Raw genomic sequence first — 19,514 nt, forward strand, 5'->3', positions numbered from 1 at the left:
CAAGTCCCTAGTAAGAGTGAGGGGTGTGTGCGGGGGGCGGGGAGGGGTGGGGCAGGAGTGGGCTTCCCATAGGTTTTGCGGGCAGAGTGGGGGTTTGCCAGCAGACTGTGGCGAGGGGAGGACAGTAGACAAGGTGACGATGCTCAGTGGCATGGGTGTGGGTGGCCTTGGAGGGGTGGGAGAGCAGACCCCTTCTGGAGACCATGCTCAGTATGGCTAAGTCATCAGATACAAGGGAAGAGGGGGACAGCACAGATCCTGGGAGGCCTGGAGCACCGAGTTGAGAATTTTGGTGTTATCTTCTACAACTGGGGTCTCAAGGGCAGTCTTCGGTGACTTGCAGTGACCGTGAAGAGTGCTGTTTCGACGAGGCTGACGGAGGGCACACCCAAGCTCTGGGCACGCGTGTGCAGTGACCAGTGTGTGGTGTCTGTCGTGTGGGAGAGGAGAGGTGACATCCACAGAGCCAGAGTTGGCTCTGCGTGGGAAGTGGAAAGCCAAGAGAGGATTGTAGAGACACGGTCAGAGTCGTATTCAGAAATGCACTCTGATAGTGTTGTAAAGGACAGATGGAAGAAGGCACAAGCGAGGTGGAGGAGGGTGCGTTCTTGAATAAGGAAGTGGCAGTACATAGGGAGACAGAGGAATAAATACTCAGGTGTGATTGGCGAGACTTAGGGCAGACTGGACGTGAGAGGAACAGAACCAGAGAGCTCTTGGATCTCGGTCCTGAGTGATCAGTGAGTGGCGGTGCCAGTTACAGAGATGCAGGTGGAAGGAAAATTGGCACGTGTGCGGGCACGGTGCATATGTGTGTGTGCACGCATGTAAGTATGTAGTTACCCAGCCCTGTGTATCCCATCACAACAAATCTAAATTCTCTCCGTGGCTATTAACAGCCCTCGATATTGTGATTATGTTGTTAGTATCGACCACCCCCTCAGGACCAACCAATGAGCTCTTTTAGACAAAATTTATTTTTAGCACCCTTGGCACTGGACATTTCGTATTTCTTTAACTGGGGGAGAGAGGCTGTAACAATGATTCTTCAAGCCCAAGTACCTTGGCATTTAGTAGCTCTGATTAGATTACAGAGAAATGGCCATGAAATAGCAGTGTGACCAGCAGATACACTTTTAGGAAATCTTAGCTCTAGGTGAAGAGCCTTTCTTCCTTCATATTGTGTTTCAGATCCTTTGGACCAGCGTTAGGGTCCACACTTTATCTCGTGGAGTAGCAGCCTCGTGAGGTCAGAGCCTCGAGCGTGTCTGAGATGATGCTTCCCAGAGTGTGCTCTTCCAATTCCAGGTCTCTAGCTCCTTCATGGAGATTCCTGGTACAGTCAGAGGCTCTGGGAAGTCTTGCTGTGAAGTAAGCTATTCAACTGTGTTTGACCCTGTGTTTCCTGAACTTGTTTGACCAATGAACCCCCTTTTCAGGGAACACTGTTAATAATCCATTAAACTAGTGTTCTGTGGCGCACACTTTGGAAAATGCTGAATTAGAGCTCAAACACTGCATTTAGTCCAGAGAGAATCTGCTCAGGGATATGTGGATGCCAGTGCTTTATTTTGTCCTAATTACAAATATTAATACTTTCAATGTTTACTGGAACAGGCTGCTTTGACTCCCAGCAACTTGACACTTATTTATGATGCTCAGCCAATTATACCCACGTACAGCAGGTGGGCAGCCCACGGATAAACTTAGTCTGTCTGCTTTCTGAGGCACGGAAGGCCTCCCCCAGGCTTCCAGCATTAGCTGGGCCCCAGAGGCCCTCTTCCCAAGGTCTCTGCCTCTCAACCTCCAGGCTAAAACCGGTGTAAATGACCTCTCTCTTAGGGAGGGGAAGGAATCCCAGCTGGAAATAAAATGGATTTTCTTATAGGGCTGATAAACTGTTTTCCAAACCACTCTGTAAATGTTTTGATCAAAAAGGGATTGCTCTGGAAGATAGCAGTTACTTAGACATACGTGTCCTTGTATATTCATGGAGGAAAGATCTGTCTCATTTCTTCAGAATCATACCTCATATGTCTTTCTTAAGAATTTACTAAAATGAGGCTGGCCAGTTAGTTCAGTTGGTTAGAGCATGGTGTCGTTAACACCAAGGTCAGGGGTTCAGATCCCTGCACCACCCAGCCACCAAAAAAGGAAAAGAAAAAGAGAGAGAGAGATAAAGAATTTCCTAAAGTGGCCGTTGCAGGAAAAAAGCAGCACTCCGGTGGGTGCCTGCCCACAACCCACCCATTTAACAAAACAACTCTCCGGACGTGGGCGCAGGTGGAGAGGCATTTGATTTTGTTTGCTTGTGAGAGCTTTATGCTTTGGGTTTGGTCACAGTTCAGGAAAACGCTTTGAAATGTTTTTACCATTAAGAAGTAGAAATTCAGGAAAGAATCAAGGGACAGAATATTCATTGGAAGGGAAGGTAGGTACCGACATTTTGAAAGGAAAGCATCCGTTGAGTCCTGAGCAAGTCTACAAGTGGAGGCGGCAAAAGCTGCTGAGATGACCAGCCAAGAAAGTGCCAGGTTAGCCCTCACACTTAGACAGGTGGGCAGTGAGACTTCTATACCTGCATCTGCTAGTAGGAGATGTCAAAGGAGAAAATGAGGGTAGGAAACTAGACGTCCTGAGTCAAAATTTCTAAAAGTCAAGTAATAGGTGGTAAATCTACCCAAAAAAAAAAGTCTCCTCAAAATGCTTGTCAGAAAAAAAAAACTCTCTGAATCTCATGTCCTGTTGGAAGCACCTCTGATATGTAATAATTAATGCAAGGAGAGATATCTGAATAAATAGGAACTTTGTACAGTAGATTCTGATGGTTGCAGTATGTAAAAATTCTATTCTGTTTATTTGGCATTATATGGTAGCGTTAAAAGGTGCCAATTGGTGAAACATGTTGATTATGATGATATAAATAAAAGTTGGTTATATGACCCTTCAACATCATTTCTCTGGGAAAAATAAAATTAGATTGTTGACTAATAGCATGATTTCAGAGAAGGTAACCCGATTAAAGCATCTGTTGAGAACTACTTTATTTATGGATAGTATTGTTCTAAATTACATTCTATTGTAAATCTTCATTTTGTTGAATAAGAGTACATTATTATTAATGTTTATTAATGCTTTGATATATCTCCTGGTCTTTTTAATGCTTTTTAAAAAACTTTGCTGAAGTTGTACTGCACTTATAATTTAATATCCTGTGTGTGTTTTCATTTCAATGTCATAACAAGTATTATTTCCGTTCTTTTAAAGGACATAATTTTAAAATACATAATATTAGCCTCTCTAGCATTCCATTACATGTCCTTTCCCCAATTGTTAAACATTTTTGCTGCTTTGAAATATTTAATTCTTTAAAATAATCCTGTGATGAACCCTTTTATATAGAAATCTTTATCTATGTTAGGGCCTAGAATAGATTACTGAAAGTAAAATCGTGCATCAGTGTGTGATTGTATTTAAGATTCTGGATGAAGCCTTGGTGCTTTTCTTATTGAACCCAGAGAGCCCTTTCCAGTCTCCTAACATGGGCATTTACATTTACCTTTCACTAACCCGATGCAACCTTGTTTTTCTTGACAACTCAGGGATGATATGAATCTACAGTCCTTCGTGACCCTTAGGGTGATTTTAACAGCTACCAACTGCACTAACAAAAACAAGTCTACCCCACCCCCACTGTTTTGCTGTTGCTTCTTATATGCTTCAAGAAACTGGGAGATTAGATTTCCAAACTTGTCAGAAATTATCACCCATCAATACAAAATAAGATTCAGATGAGAGGTCTCAGTAGGAATAGAGTGCAGGTGCTTGTGACACCTATTTGGTGACTGGCTCAGGTTTGTACAGACTCTTGATAAGTGAGGTACTACTGTGGTCTAAGTACATTTTTCATTGGTATGTATTAAACATCACAGGAACCTGATCCGGAAAAGCAGCATGCTTTCACCTACTGCCCTGCAGTGTTGACCCAATTTTTTAAAGTTTTCTTCCCAAATGAATTTCTGTGTTTGATTCCTTTAGGATTGTAATAACTTTTGTGTAAAATCCTTCCAATCCCAAATGGGTATTCTAAATCATGACACCATTTTCTTATGAAGGCAAGATAGTCACATTTTTACCTTCATTAATTAATGTAAACCAAACTTATTTCAACTTTGGCTAAGATCTCTTTTTCAGAAGTATCCATTAGGAATTCTTGTCAGCAGATCAGCTTGGGCAGATAAAAAGAAAATTTATGAAGCAGATTTAAAAAAAAAAAAAAGACCCTCACCCAATATCAATCTTCTTGGCTTGGACTTGGGAAAAAAGTCATCAAAAGACACACAGCCTTTATTTTAAAGGGATGGGTTTCTTAGCTAGCATGTCGGCTCTCAGCCTGCCTCCAACTGTGCCTAAAATGTAATCTACGGTAAAGCTATTTATGTAAAGTTTATAATATACGCAGTCATCACTTTAAAGTCATAATAGTATAGAATTGAAATAATTACCTTTTGGTTTGTGGAGGTAATGAGAAAAAAATTGGTTCCCAGATGAAGCATAACAAATTAAATCTCAGTCATGTGTGTGTATGCACATGCACATAAGCTATGCATGCAGAATTTGTGTGTGCATGTGTGCATAAGCTGTGCTTGAAAGATTTGTGTGTGTGTGTGCATAAGCTATGCATGCATGCAGGATTTGTGTGTGTGTGTGTGCGCGCGAATGTGCATAAACTATGCATGCAGGATTTGCAAACCACCATTTACCCAGTGGTGTGTCGTGCTTTTCCATCTCACACACTGTGACATCGTGGCCATGTTTCTTTAAATTTGTATTTCAGGTTACATGCCCTCCCCCCATGTCTTATCAGAGTCACACTTCTTAGTCTGAGATAAATCAATGTGCAAAATCGATCTGAAGTCACAGACTGTCTGTGGACTCAGGGAGGGGGTCTCACTTTTGTTATGAGAAGCAGTGCACTTCAGGTAACAATTATACTTAGGCATTAAATTGTGTAAAATGACATAATGGAAAATACCTGGGGGTAGGATAAGCATTTCAACGGAAACAGAACACCTTCTGCAAACCATTGTACAATTAGTCCATTGTTCTGTACTTAAAAAAAAAAAAAAAGACTTTCCGGCACTGAGGGGAAAAAAAAAAAAAACATTTGAAAAGGTATATTTAAAAAGACTTTGCTGAGCTCAAGCTTGAGAAAGAAATGCAAAGAATTCAAAACTTATCAGGCTGCTTCACTTCCAATTTTTTTTGTTTGCTTTTTTTTAAACCTGTAATTTAGGAAGAAATAAATTACTGTAGTGATGCATTAGCAAGTGGTCCTTCTCTCTCAGTACATTCTATAGGAAGCTGGATATCAGAGCCATTGCGCTGGCAGGGATGGGGGAAGGGCTTGGCTGCATGTACAATATTCCCACCCTGTGGGGAGGAGAGAAGAAAACAATGTACATGGAAGAATGAAGTTTTGAGCAGTAAGGGACCAAGAGTGAATGTAATTAATGTTTAGGAGAATCTCATCCATTTTTATGGAGAATGAGTTCTTGATCCAGGATGGATAAGGAAGAATTGAGGAGAGAAAAAGTGCAGAGAACCTTCCTGCTATAGACAGAGAGATGGGTCAGGGCTGGAGACCTGGAATTGGGTCATCAAGGGGGGATTGGCCATGGTACAGGAGAGTCCACAGAAGAGAGGCTGTACTGATCAGAAGAGGAGGTCAGTAGTACAACCTGGGTTTGCAGAGTGAGGACATATCCTGGGGAGCTTTGAAAGCCAGCCTGAGTTGTCTGAATGGTGATGCTAACGTAGCCGCAGGGACACTTCCTGACTTAGCTTCTGGGTCCTCATTTTGCTCTTGTCCGGTGTTCTTAGGAGGGGAAAAAAGAAAGGGGGGGGGATTAAGTTAGTGAGCCTTTATTTTTGAAAAAGAATAAATTTATTTCTCATTTTACAGTATTAGTCCTGAGTCTCAGTACATACTTGTCTCCTTATAGGATCTAGAATTTTTAAGGCCTGAGAACGGAGCCATCAGACCAAGATTGTTTTAGCTGTTTTGCCCCTCTAAGAAAGAGCTTTATCACACTATTGGTCCAAACTGCTTATTTCTTATTTCACCAGTAGTGCAGTTGAAATCAAGCACATGTCCATCACAGGTGTACAAAGCAAAGATATGCTTGTAATTCATCAGTAGAAAAATGACACCATCTGTTGGCAATGTAGAAAATGACACCATGAAGATGTCATTGAGGGTCAGGTGTTAAATCCACGATTACAAAGAGGTTTGACTTTTGGGTTGATACTAAATTACAAAGAATGTTAAAGAAGTTGCTCATAGAAATAGAAAAATTAATATCTATAAATTCCTCTCATTGCCTTTCATATGTTCCTCTTCAAACAGGTAAAAAATGTTTGAGTATATAAATCCTACATGGTAGAAAAATAATAGACCTGAAATTATGACCCTGTGTTGAAGGAGATAGTAAATAAAATAGTTTTTGCCATCTACTATGTGGTTTACTTTATGGAAGTGTAAATGTATTTCTCAACCTGGAAGAGGGTGTGGGGGATACAGATGGTTGTGAGGATGACAGAACACCTTGGTTCCTGCCATAATAATCTAAAAATCCAATTCCCTGCAGTTTTCCTAAGCCTCTTGGGTTCACCCCTGATTTTGTTATTCATGAGGCTCATATAGGCATTAAAAAATAAAACAGTGACCCAGTATAGCAGAAAAACTCACCCATCCTTTTGACAGAGGATTTTCAGCTAATTTATGCAGGTCCCTGTGCACTTGAGCATTTTCCCCACTGGTTGCTAGGCAACCATTTGAGTTACTGCGCATGCCTTTTTTTTTTTTATGATAACTGTCATTATGATTATTTTTTAATTATACAACTGGGACCATGGATTAAAACAGCATATTGTCACTCATGCTTTGCCACTGCCTTCTAGCATTCTTGCACACTCCTAGAATCACCTTCTGAAATTTACATGGCAGCGATTTATGATTTTTTTTTTTTTCTGGCTTCACAAAGGAAGTAGAGATGGCATCATAGAGGGAGCGAGATTTTTGTGAAAAATGACTGTAGCATACATCACAAGCTGTTATTGATCTGGGTAGGCCAAATCATTGAACCTAAATTATGAATATCTTTGTTTCTTTAACCATGTCTGCTTCTAAAAGTAAGTAATATTAAAAGCTTATATTGCATTGTAGCCTGTTTTTCAAAATTACAAAATGCTGAGCCTTTGTTGCTATTAAACCTGCTTTCAAATAAACCCACCATGAACTTGGCACAGGGTACAGCACTAATCCCAGAAACGTGAGGCATCCACACTTGCTAAATACATTTGTTCTTTTTTGCCCAAATTGCTACACACACATACACACACAGAAATGAAGTTAGGCGAGATGAAGGGGCTCCTCTGGCAAATAATAATAAAGGTACATGTGGTTCACAGTGGGTAAAATACTCAAATAAGTCTGAAAAGATAATCAGTCACTAGGTACATACAAAAGCTTTTCATTTGAGTTTCCAGAGAATATTCTAACATATTTTGAGTTACTTTCTAAATATAAAATGAATTTGAAGACAAAGGATTGTGGAAATAAAGTCTGTATTTTTTTTTTTTTACCAACTCAATTATTATTCATTTAAAAATGCAATTTTTTGTTTAATAGGATATTTTAAATATTTCTATCAAAACAAAGAGAGGTATTTGCTCTGAAAGAGAAATCCCCAGCGGACTTTCCATATCGTACATGGGGACCTATTTGTGTTTTAATGTGATCTTGAGATTAGCATGAGGGGCATTAACTTCCAGTAGAGTTGTGGGATTTTCCTTGACTTAAAGAGCCCCATGTCTACGTGCATGGGATGTGATTTGCATTGTTGACGTTTTCTGAAATCAGATGAAGCCCTTCAGCAACAGAGTTTGATCTGGTTTGTTTTTGTTTGTCTCACCCATCCTACAGTTCAGGACGGCAGCTCAGTGAAGTCTTCATCCAGTTACCTTCAAGGAAAGAATTGCCGGAATACTATGAGTTAATTAGGAAGCCAGTGGATTTCAAAAAAATAAAGGTAGATATTTTGTTTACCAACATTATTTTTCAAGTAAACAAAGGAGAAGTGTAAATTCACTGAAATGGTTATAGCTGGGACTCGGCAATGGCATCCTGTCTGACTGCCATCCTGGGCTTGCCACCAGAAAGGTTGGGATGTCCTTGTGCCTTTCCATGCATGTTACTTAGTCATCATGTTGCAAGTTCATGTTATATTTATTATAACATTTTACTTTATTAGGTATTTTACTGAAGACCTTTCAGACTCCCCCATCCCCCATTGCTATTCTTGTTTCCCTGCAAGAAGGATGCTAGTGGGAGGTTGGTTTCGGCGAATAGCACCTCCTGGGGTTGTGCAGTCCCACATCATTGGCAGGGCTGCATGCTGTAAAGACAAATCAGCACATCAGGTTTTGTTAACCAAGTAGTGATGGTTGCATTTTCCTCTTCCTCTTCTTTCCTCTATTTTATCCACCATTTCCATCAGGAAAGAATCCGTAATCATAAATACCGGAGCCTGGGCGACCTGGAGAAAGATGTCATGCTTCTCTGTCACAATGCTCAGACGTTCAACCTAGAGGGATCCCAGGTCTGTCTCCAGCTGTCTGGAAAGTTTTTAACCTAAACATGGCCAAGTTCTTTTTAAGTAAAGTAAAAAGGAAAATTAAAAGCCTGTTACCCGTGTAAATAAATTGAGGCTTTGGCATTTTCACATTACCATAACTGCTAGCTCCTACTCACGCATTCCTTTGTGGCTTGTCTTCTAATTAGAGGAAGAATTCAAGTAAATCATTTCAGGTAATGCTGAAAGTCCAGCAGTATCTTTTTTGCTGTTATAAAGATTGCATATTTGGTTATGTTTACCTTCATTTTTCTGATCGTAAGTTTGCATCAGGAGTAAAACTTCTATGATTTAAAACAAAGCAAAATATAGAAAAATAAATAATAACCACTGCCTCTACTTGCTTTAAAAAATCCTTTTTATCAACCCAACCTGCCATCCTCTTTCCTCCCCTTCTCCGTAGTTAGCAAGTCTGAGTACATAAGGGACATTGAATTTTTTAAAATAACAAGAGGGAGGGTACTTTCACTTTATACCTCAATTGCTTTCACCTGTTGTAGAAACTCACTTATTTCTATCTGTATTTCTGGCTTAATGTTTTCATATCCATGAAGAAGAAATAACAAGTACACAGGTCAGTGTGTCTGCCAGCCAATGTATCAAACCACCATTAAATTCCTGAAGCCTCTTTCCTGATCTTACTCTTTTGCCTTCATGTCAATTCCAGCCATCAAAGTGGAGAGCCTGGGAATCCTCAGGATATGCCTTGAACAAACTGTACGTTTCCAGGTTAATAGTAGTGTTATCCTGACCAAAATAGCAGGTCACGAAAGCAAGCCTTCTGTGTTTGAGACTCTCTCCAAGCAAAGTTAATATGAAAGCCAGGATGTGGAGAGAAAGTAGAACAGTCCATGAAGAAGGCTTTGGTGAATGATAATTTATTTTAGCCCACTCAAAGATTTTTGGATCCTTTATGTCAATATGGCGTTGTTAATTATGATACACATCCAGTCCCCCTGTAGTCCCACAACCTCCCTGTCTGTCTACACTCTCACTGTCTCACAACTGAAATGGAGTGATGAATGGCCTCTTGATGGGTTTCCCTTCCAGTCCACCCTGGATGCTAGTTTGTCTTTCTCTACCACCCCCTTATTCTGTCCATTTACTGCCACCCAGGCTCTGAAGTTCCCCGTGCACTATCTAGAAAGAATTTAATCTCAGTAGACTGCTTTCTAAAATTGTTCCCTAACCTCTTAAGCTTGATCTCCTGCTAGTCCTCAACCGAAACAGTTCATAGTCCAATCAGACTATGGGGTCTGATAAACAGTGGGTCCCATAAACACCCACTTCCCCAAATGCATTTCTTTTAACTTTTTTATTTTAAGATCATTGTAGATTCACATGCAGTTGTAAGATATAATGCAGCAGTCCTGTGTACCCTTTACATCTTCACAGGATAGTAACATCTTGCATAACTGGTACGGTTCCATAACCAGGAGATTGACACTGATGCAATCCCAGATGCAGCTTTTTATTCTCGCCTCCCCACCTTTCTCATTTGCTCTCCTCTTCTAAAAAGCTCTTTCTCAACCCTGATGGAATCCTCCTCACCTTTCAGATCTAGCTCAGCTTTGATGTCTCTGGCAAATTCTGCCGCAATGGCACCATCCCACAGTGTTCTCTCTCTCCCTGGTCTTTGTTCTCCTGTTGTACTCACTGCCTATATTGTTCACTTGCCACTTACCACGAGTTGCCTTGTCACTTTCTTGCATGTGTGGGTCATCTTTACAATAATGAAGTACATTGCTAGAGAGCGAGGATTTTTAAAGATTTTTTTTTTAAATTGTGGTAAAAAGACATAACAAAATTTGCCACCTTAACCATTGTTAAGTGTACAGTTCTGTAGTGTTAAGAATAATCACAGTTTTGCAGCTGATCTCTAGAACTTTTTCATCTAGCGAAACTGAAACTCTGTACCATTAAATAACAACTCTCCCTCTCCCCCTCCCCCAGCCCCTGATTACCACTGTTCTATTTTCTGTTTCTATGAATTTGACTTTAGATACCTCATATAAGTGGAATCATATGGTATTTGTCTTTTTGTAACTGGCTTACTGGCTTATTCTTTCACTTAGCGTAATGTCCTCCATGTTCATTTATGTTATAGCATATGACGGGACTTCCTTTTTAAGACTGAATGACATTCCATTATATGTATACAACATATTTGCTTATTTATTCATCCACGGATGGACACTTGGGTTGCTTCCACCTCTTAGCTATTGTGCGTAATGTGTAATACTGCTATGAACATGGGTGTGCAAATATCTCTTCAAGACACTGCTTTTGGCTCTTTTGGATATATACCCAAAAGTGGAATTGCTATATCATATTGTAGTGTTATTTTTAACTTTTTGAGGAAAAGGATTATTTTGAAACTTTATTTCTCTCTCAGCACCTACCCAGGGCTATGCTCAGTGTTGACTGGATGAGTATTGGCTGGTACTGATAAACTCAGTAGTGGCGGAATAGCCCCCACTTTGCTAGGGAAATTGCATTTTAAAGAAGGTTGCTTTACCACAGTATTAGTACGGCATTGGACAGAACTTCAAATAAGAAATGTTTTTTAAAAAACTATTTTTGTTGTCAGAGATGAAGATAGTTAATACGGCCTTCTCCCCCAGACACACACACACATACTTTGATGTAATTTTAAGTGCATTTGGACTTTCTCCTATAAGAATATGTGCATCTATATTTGGGTTTGGTGTTCTGCTGTTGAGTTTTCATGGAGGCATAAAAGCTAATGGTGACATCTCTACTGAAATTCATGTAAAATAAAGCTGGTGTGTTGCATAAGGAAGAGCATGCTGCAGTTGTGAATCGTGGGCCCTCAGCTGCTGGTTTTTAACAGATGCCACTTTGACCATTTAGATCTATGAAGACTCTATCGTCTTACAGTCAGTGTTTAAGAGTGCTCGGCAGAAAATTGCCAAAGAGGAAGAGAGTGAGGATGAAAGCAATGAAGAGGAGGAGGAGGAAGATGAAGAGGAGTCTGAGTCCGAGGGTAAGCCCAGGCATCTTTGCCTCCACTCCTTTCCCCTTCTCACCTGCATAGATATTTCCACAGATGCTAATGGAGGAGACTTTAGAGTTGAGCAGATCTGGATTCAAGTCCTTAGTCTACTTTGTCCTTGCTGGGCAACCTGGGGCCATGTACCTGCCTCTGTTCATGCTCAGCTTCCTCATCTGTAACACTAAGGCGATAAAAATGACCTCTGTGTGTATAAAGAACTTAGCACAGGGCCGGGCTTATTGCAAACACTCTCTGAAGGTTGCCTTTAGATGTTAGTATGATATACCTTTTCTACCAACACTGCTGTTAATACCACCTATCTGTCCTTTAGCACAGTGGTTCTCAATCCCAGAGGGCTTGAAGAGCATAGATTGCTGGGCTCCACCCCCAGTGTTTCTAATTCAGTAGCCCAGGATGGGGCCTGAGAACCTGCCTTTCTAACGAGTTCCCAGGGGTACTGATGCTGCTGGGCTGAGGGCCACACTTTGAGAATCACTGCTATAGAAAATAATTGTCAAACTGAGTTGAAACTATGGTCCATTTTATCCATCATAGATTTTTGTTTTTTTTTTCTGGTGAGAGGATACTGATCCTGTCTTTACTGAAAATTTTGATATTTTGTTCATCATCATGGAATTTTTGACATTAATTTTGAGATTTTTAAATATTGCATTAGAATATTATTTAATTACTGAATTTGAGTGTCCCCCTAAATTTTATACCCAACACAAGTGCCTCCATTTTCTTACCCTAGGTCCAGCCCTGGTTGAGATCCCTAATATTCCAGAGGATAAGGCTGCTTTCAGAAGTCTAAAATTTCTTCTTACTTACTTATGTTTTCACCCCATACATCCTCTCAAAGTAAGAAATCCCAGTAGTTATGGCCTGCTATGTAAAACAGTATAGACATTCTTTAAAAAAATTATTAGTTTTGTTTCTAATTGCATACTTAGAACAGATGACCTGGAAAATATTTTTTAACAGATAAAAAATTTTGTATAAGTCTGTATCCCAATATATATTTAACATTTTCAGAAGTTGCCTTCTAGTTTTCATACACACACACATAGTTTATAAAAGTATAGCACATTGTTTTGTGGCATGATTTTTGTATTATGAGCATGTTTTCATAGTAGTGAGTGTTTTTAGAAGATATAGAAGGGCACTTCAAAAAGCTCATGGAAAGATTCATATTATCTTTTAATTCCATTTTTCCATGAACTTTTTAGAGTACCGTCATATTAACATATGTAATATTACAAATTAACATTCATTAGTCAATATGCCAAAATGTATTAATCTCACTATTAATCAGGCTATTTTTTTTCTTATTCTAAATAATGCTATACTAAACGTTATCACTGAATACATTTTTAAAATATCTGATGTGTACATATTGCCACACAGAAGAGTGTGCATCCTCACTAGCAGTGTACATAAGGGTCCCCACACCTGCATCTGCTCTCAGTATTATTTTTAGTGATTCTCCCTTTTACTTGTTATTAATATAACCTCTCTCAATTTCATACAGTTATTCCCTAGTTCTAATATCCTAGCGTTTGATGAATAAGTCTACGTAATCAATCTTAGTTTTATATTTCGTTATTTTGGAGCCAGACTTCTAATCTGTTTTCAAATAGCTGCCCTATCTATCACTTTAGTTTCTTTTCTCTAATCTCTCAGGTATTGGAGTATTAGTGTTCTGTTGCTGCTATTACAAATTATGACAAACTTAGTGGCTTAATGCAACACTAATTTATTATCTCACAGTTCTGCAGGTCACAAGTTTGGCATGGGTCTCTCTGGACTAAAATCAAGGTGTCAGCAGTCTACGTCCCCTTCTGTGGCTCTAGGGGAGAGCCCATTTCCATATTCATTCTCACTGTTAGCAGAATTCAGTTCCTTGAGTTTGTAGAACCGAAGTCCCCGTCTTCATGCTGGCTGTCAGCTGAGGGCCATTCCCAGCAGCATTCTTTGGCTCGTGGCCCCCTTGCCCCATCTTTCAATGCAGCAATGACAGGTCAAGTCCTTCTCATGACTTACCTCTTTGACCCCCTTTTCTGCCTTCCCCTCTTCCACTTCAAAGGAATTACATGATTATATTGGGCCTACCTAGACAATCCATAATAATCTTCCCATCTCAAAGTCAACTGAGTAGCAGCTTAATCCCTTTTGCCATGTCATGTAACATATTCACGGGTTCTGGGATTAGGACATAGACCTCTTTGGGGGAGCCAATATTTTGCCTCCCACACTTGGTAATCAGGCCTTTTCCTAGGTATAGATGATGGTGTCATAAAACCTGAGGAAGCTGTTGACAGGGTTCACCTGGTGGCGCAGTTTATTAGCCTGCTTGTGCACGGCAGGCAGCCTGGTAGGGGGGCTTTTTGGAGGGACATATCCACTGACACAGAACTCTGGTAGATTTAGAGTATCCCACACTCCAAGGCCCATTTAGATTACGTTCTTGAGAATGCATTTTCCTACCTTTACTGCCAGTCTCCTGTCCTTTCATATCTTGCATGGATTTCCTGTAGCCCCATGCCAGGAATAGCTGTACCTGTATATGGAGATACTGGACTTTTCTTTCCAAATTATTTAGAAATGTCCACTGTGACTGGCTGCTGGCATTGATGTTTTTTAGAGTCCCCCATTTCTTTATGAATTTCTATTAATAGACAGGCCTTTACATCTACAGTCTTTTCTTGTCCTAAGTGTCTCCACCCAAAGCAAAGGGCCCCAGCTGATAGCTCATTAGGCAGCGGGCATCTGGGTATAAAGGATAGAAACCCTGGCTAGGAATACAGTCTCGAAGACTAGGATTTGCCAGCCTTTGCCCCTTTTGGTGTGGGCAAGGGCACATGCTACCACTACTACACTTCAAAACAGTCCTGTTCTCATCTGTTCTGTTAGCTCACATTTACATGGAAGATTTCATTTTTGTAACTGTTTTTGTGGGTCCCTCCACTTTACAAGAGAAGTTTGAAAAATTATCTCTAATATTCCTTCTGGAGCTATGATTCCCTCCGTGACAGTGTCTATTTCTAGGTGCCTTGAGACCCAACAACCATGATATTCTGGCTAAACTGGTTTAAATCATCGTCAAATACTAAAAATGGTCTTCTATGAATGCCTATTCTAGAGCAATGCCGTGGAGCAGATTTTCTTTGTTCCTTGGGATACACACCTGTGTCTGTTACTGCACTAACTTCTAAGTATTCACATTTCTTCACAGTAGTCCTGTGAGAGTGGGAGTGGGTATAATCTTTCTCAAGACGAATTTGGCATAGCACTGTTAGAAATTTACCACATGGATATGTTCACCAGATTTCCCCCAAATTCTGCCAAGATATGTTAACAAATAGGTTTATGGCATTTCTGTTTGCACAGGCAAAAAAGCTGGAAACCTCATTACCCATCATCATAAGTCAGGTGTGTATTTATAAGCTGATACATAAAAAGTCGCATGTATGCAAGTAAACATCAAGGTGTGGCCTATATAAAGAATTCAAGTTGTGTGTGTGTATATATATATATATATATATATATATATACAGACTTGAATTCTTTATATTATATATAGAGAGAATTTTATAGAGTCTATACATATATAGAATTTACACACAGCACAGACATACAGAATAGATTTATTTGCCAGTATGGACATATACTTTTTTTTACAGAAATAGTCACTAGAAAGAGCACTAGAGGTGGAGGAAAGGAAGTTTCCAAATTCACAGGTTTGAGTGTCTTGTTTTTACTTTCCATTTTGTACCTTTCTGTGTTGTTAAAAATATTATTCAACTATTTCAATTTTCTTTTTGTCTAAGTCAACTGAAGTTATCTACACAGTAAAATTATTGGCCCTTTTTTTTTATCCTTTACACTTATTTATATTTTTTAAGCATAAAAGTTCTACTAACTAAAAACCCTCACACCTCCACGAAGTAGGAAAGGCACCCTGGTTATTCCTGTCCAGCCATTAGGAGACAAGAGAAGGACTTAGCCCAGCTGCCCTCCGTGAGACCTCGTTCCCTCTTGTTGCCTGTTTAGTTTGCCTGTTTAGTGTGACTCTATAATTTATCTTCCAAACACAGACACATATGCGAGTGAAGGGAGTGCTTACTAGACAGGACGATGGAGCACAGGCCTACATCAGGAATGTTCTGGGCACCCTGGGATGGGTTTGGTTTGTTATCTGTAGGTCGGCGATCATTTTACTATCTGTAAAAATATTTCCCCGTGCCTCTCATTGGTGTCTGTTCTGTTTGTTTTTGTTGTAGCAAAATCTGTTAAGGTGAAAATCAAGCTCAATAAAAAAGATGAGAAAGGCCGGGACAAAGGAAAAGGCAAGAAAAGGCCAAATCGAGGAAAAGCCAAACCTGTAGTGAGCGACTTTGACAGTGACGAAGAGCAGGATGAGCACGTGAGTGTAGCTGGCCGGGGCTGAAAGCAGAGGGCTCCCCGCACGCGTGTTCCCCGTGTTTGCATGCCCTCTCAGTCTTCTTGCTTTATTACCCAGGAATGAAAATGTCAAGATGTGGTGAGATTTCATTATTGAGGGATGTGAACAGAGCTGCATGATTTACAACAGAGAATCTGAGGCTTTGTTTATTGCTTTTTTAATAGTCTTCAAAAATGAAAAACTACTAAATCAAGTTCCCTCCCCCCCCTTTTTTCATCTTCTCACACGCTTACTTATAAATACAGTTTTCTCTATAGCCAATTAATATTTTATGTCCGTCACACCCAGCACGATGCTAATAGCAAGTAGATTAAGTGAAATGATTAGATGGAAGAATGAGAAAAGGTGATGATGTCAGAGTCTTTGAATTGCTACTGAAGGGGCTATGTAAAAAACCAAAATGAATTTTTCAATACTTATAGCTGTTATTTTTAATATTTAGAAAATTTAATGAGCATTTACTGAGTCAAGCCTGACATAAGTACCTTCCTGTATGGTAGCATATGTGATGCTTATCATGAGATAGATGTCCCTCTCAAGATACTACATATCACAGAAATCAATTTTTAGGTTGAATGTTTTGCTTCATGTCTTGTAGCAAGTAAACAGCAGAAGCTGAATTGAGACCCAAGTAGCATAACTCAGTCTAGTGCACTATCCCTGACTGTTTGGGCAACAAGGTAGAACAGTGGCAGAAACTTCTAATACCTTTCCTTCCGAAGTGCCCACCAACCCATTCACTTTCCAGAAGAGCTCACATTCCCTGCCACCCACCTCCTACACTTTTTTCCTTCCAGAAAGATAATTTTCCACTTTAGTGTATATGCTAGTTTGATTTTTCTTCAACACATTGCCATTTTGGTCTGATGGAAAAGTTTCAGAACTATTATCCCACCCAAGTCTTAACCCTTGGCACAAGCATTTTCAAATATAGTACATTTAAAATGCTAGGCTTGGGCCGGCCCCATGGCTCACTCAGGAGAGTGTGGCGCTGGGAGCGCCGAGGCTGCAGGTTCGGATCCTTTATAGGGATGGCCAGTGCGCTCACTGGCTGAGCACGGTGCGCGTGACACCAAGCCAAGGGTTACGATCCCCTTGCAGTTCACAAAAAAAGCAAAAACAAACAAACAAAAAATGCTAGGCTTTTTTTTTTTCCCCAAAGACTTAACAAAGTAGACATCAAATGCATGGAACAGCCCATGAATTTTCTAAAACATAGGGCTAAAAATACAAATGATTGGTCATAAACTTTTTAAGCCAAAGGGAAAGGGAGCAAACACTAGCATAAACGGTTGGTGTGCTTTGGGACTTTCAGTTAAGAACTCCTCTTCTCAGCTTTGAGGCTGGCGATGCCTCTTTAGTGTATTTCTACCTTCCCACAGAATGATTTGGAGGGTTAACTATTTCCAAAATGTTATTTCCTTTCCACTTTGCCTCTTGATGGTTTATTATTATGTCATCTTTTTCTTGCATGTGATTTTTTGTCATTTTATCTTATTTTTACTTTTAGGAACAGTCAGAAGCAAGTGGGACTGACGATGAGTGACCAGTATATGGACCTTTTTTCCCTGGTAGACGGAATACCTTCTTCCCCTCTTTCATGTCTACCCAGTGAGTTCATCTGCCATATAAACACTGGGTTGTTTCTACATCATCATCTATAAACTAGCTTTAGGATAGTGCCAGACAAACATATGATATCATGGTGTAAAAATACACACACACACATACACAAATACTTGTAACATATTGTGACCAAATGGGCCTCAAAGATTCAAAGATTAAAACAAAAAAAGCTTTTGATGGAAAATATGTGGGTGGATAGTATATTTCTATGGGTGGGTCTAATTTGGTAACGGTTTGATCGTGCCTGGTTTTATCACCTGTTCAGATGAGAAGATTTTTGTCTTTTGTAGCACTGATAACCAGGAGAAGCCATTAACAGCCACTGGTTATTTTATTTTTCATCAGGCAATTTTCGAGGTTTTTATTTGTTTTTTTGTTTTTTTTTTTACACTGTGGTACATATAAGCAACTTTAATAGGTGATAAATGTACAGTAGTTAGATTTCACCTACATATACATTTTTCCATTTTATGCTCTATGATCTGAAAAAAAATGGCTTTTTGAATTGTATAAGATTTATGTCTACTGTAAACATTGCTTAATTTTTTTTGCTCTTGATTTAAAAAACAAAGTTTGTTGAAAACGCTATTGAATATTGCAATCTATATAGTGTATTGGATGGCTTCTTTTGTCAACCTGATCTCCTATGTTACCAATGTGTATCGTCTCCTTCTCCCTAAAGTGTACTTAATCTTTGCTTTCTTTGCACAATGTCTTTGGTTGCAAGTCATAAGCCTGAGGCAAATAAAATTCCAGTAATTTCAAAGAATGTGGTATTGGTGCTTTCCTAATAAAGAGATAATTTCGCTCGACAAATGTTGCGTCTTGTTGATGAGTTCTAGGGGATTGAAACACTTGTGCCTGAGATGGCAGTTTCCTGCAGAGGACTAGGTAGGTTCCTGCTACCAAACACGTGGTAGAGGAAGAAAAAAGAAAGACTGAGAAAGCCAGTCTCTTGGAATGATCCAGGTTGTCACATGGCAAGAATGGCCTGACCAAGAGAGCTAACCTCACTTCCTCTTCTTTTAAAGCCATCAGAACCATGCCCCTTATTCCATGAGTGGATCAATCCATGCAGGAGGGCACAGCCCTCACGACCTAGTCACCTCTCAAAGGCCCCACCCTCTCTAACACTGTTATAACGGAGATCAAGTTTCCAATACATGAACCTTTTGGGGGACGCATTTGACCCATAGCAACTTCCTTCCTTAGAATGGTCTAAGGAGAACTCCAGGATCCTTGTTTTTATAATATGAGGATTTGCCAATGCTATACACTACTTTGAATCTTGAAGGAAATTTGACCCAGAGTACAGTCCTTCTGAGAAACTTCTCTGTCTCTCTAAATCTCAACTCTCACGTCTGAATTTTCAGTTAGTCTCAGCATTGCAGAGGAGCTTTCTTTTTGTTTGTTCCTAGGATTTGCTTACCACAGTAGGATTGGAGACCTCCATGAAAGAAGAAACCATATTTTTCTTACTGAGATAATTTGGTGTCAGTTTAAAGAAAACAATCCTCTTTCCCTGCACATATTTTATGTGCTCTCTGCAATCTCGTCTTGTCCTCAGAGGCATTGCTGTTCTAAAACCATCAAAACCACCGTCTTTATCATTCAGGATTTCTCCTGTATGAAGAATGTTCCCTAATCCTTCTGCTGGGGTCCTTGGTATATTGCTCTTCCCGGCTCTAGAGAGAATGAGATCTGGGAAGGT

At 39.8% G+C, this 19,514-nt stretch overlaps 1 protein-coding gene across 8 annotated transcripts in view; it reads left to right on the forward strand.

Annotated features, from left to right (window-relative positions):
• Positions 1-18,572, forward strand: part of SMARCA2 (SWI/SNF related, matrix associated, actin dependent regulator of chromatin, subfamily a, member 2) — a 168,009-nt gene extending 149,437 nt beyond the window's left edge. For all 8 annotated transcript variants that reach the window (XM_063081477.1, XM_063081483.1, XM_063081479.1 and 5 more), the window contains 5 exons: positions 7,988-8,093; positions 8,562-8,663; positions 11,571-11,703; positions 15,996-16,138; positions 17,688-18,572. In XM_063081477.1, coding sequence (XP_062937547.1) covers positions 7,988-8,093; positions 8,562-8,663; positions 11,571-11,703; positions 15,996-16,138; positions 17,688-17,723 — 520 coding nt within the window. In that variant the 3' untranslated portion in view covers positions 17,724-18,572. The remainder of the gene's footprint in view (positions 1-7,987; positions 8,094-8,561; positions 8,664-11,570; positions 11,704-15,995; positions 16,139-17,687) is intronic.
• Positions 18,573-19,514: the final 942 nt, after the last annotated feature.

This window comes from Cynocephalus volans, chromosome 16 (genome assembly GCF_027409185.1).
Source record: "Cynocephalus volans isolate mCynVol1 chromosome 16, mCynVol1.pri, whole genome shotgun sequence".
Classification (NCBI taxonomy): domain Eukaryota; kingdom Metazoa; phylum Chordata; class Mammalia; order Dermoptera; family Cynocephalidae; genus Cynocephalus; species Cynocephalus volans.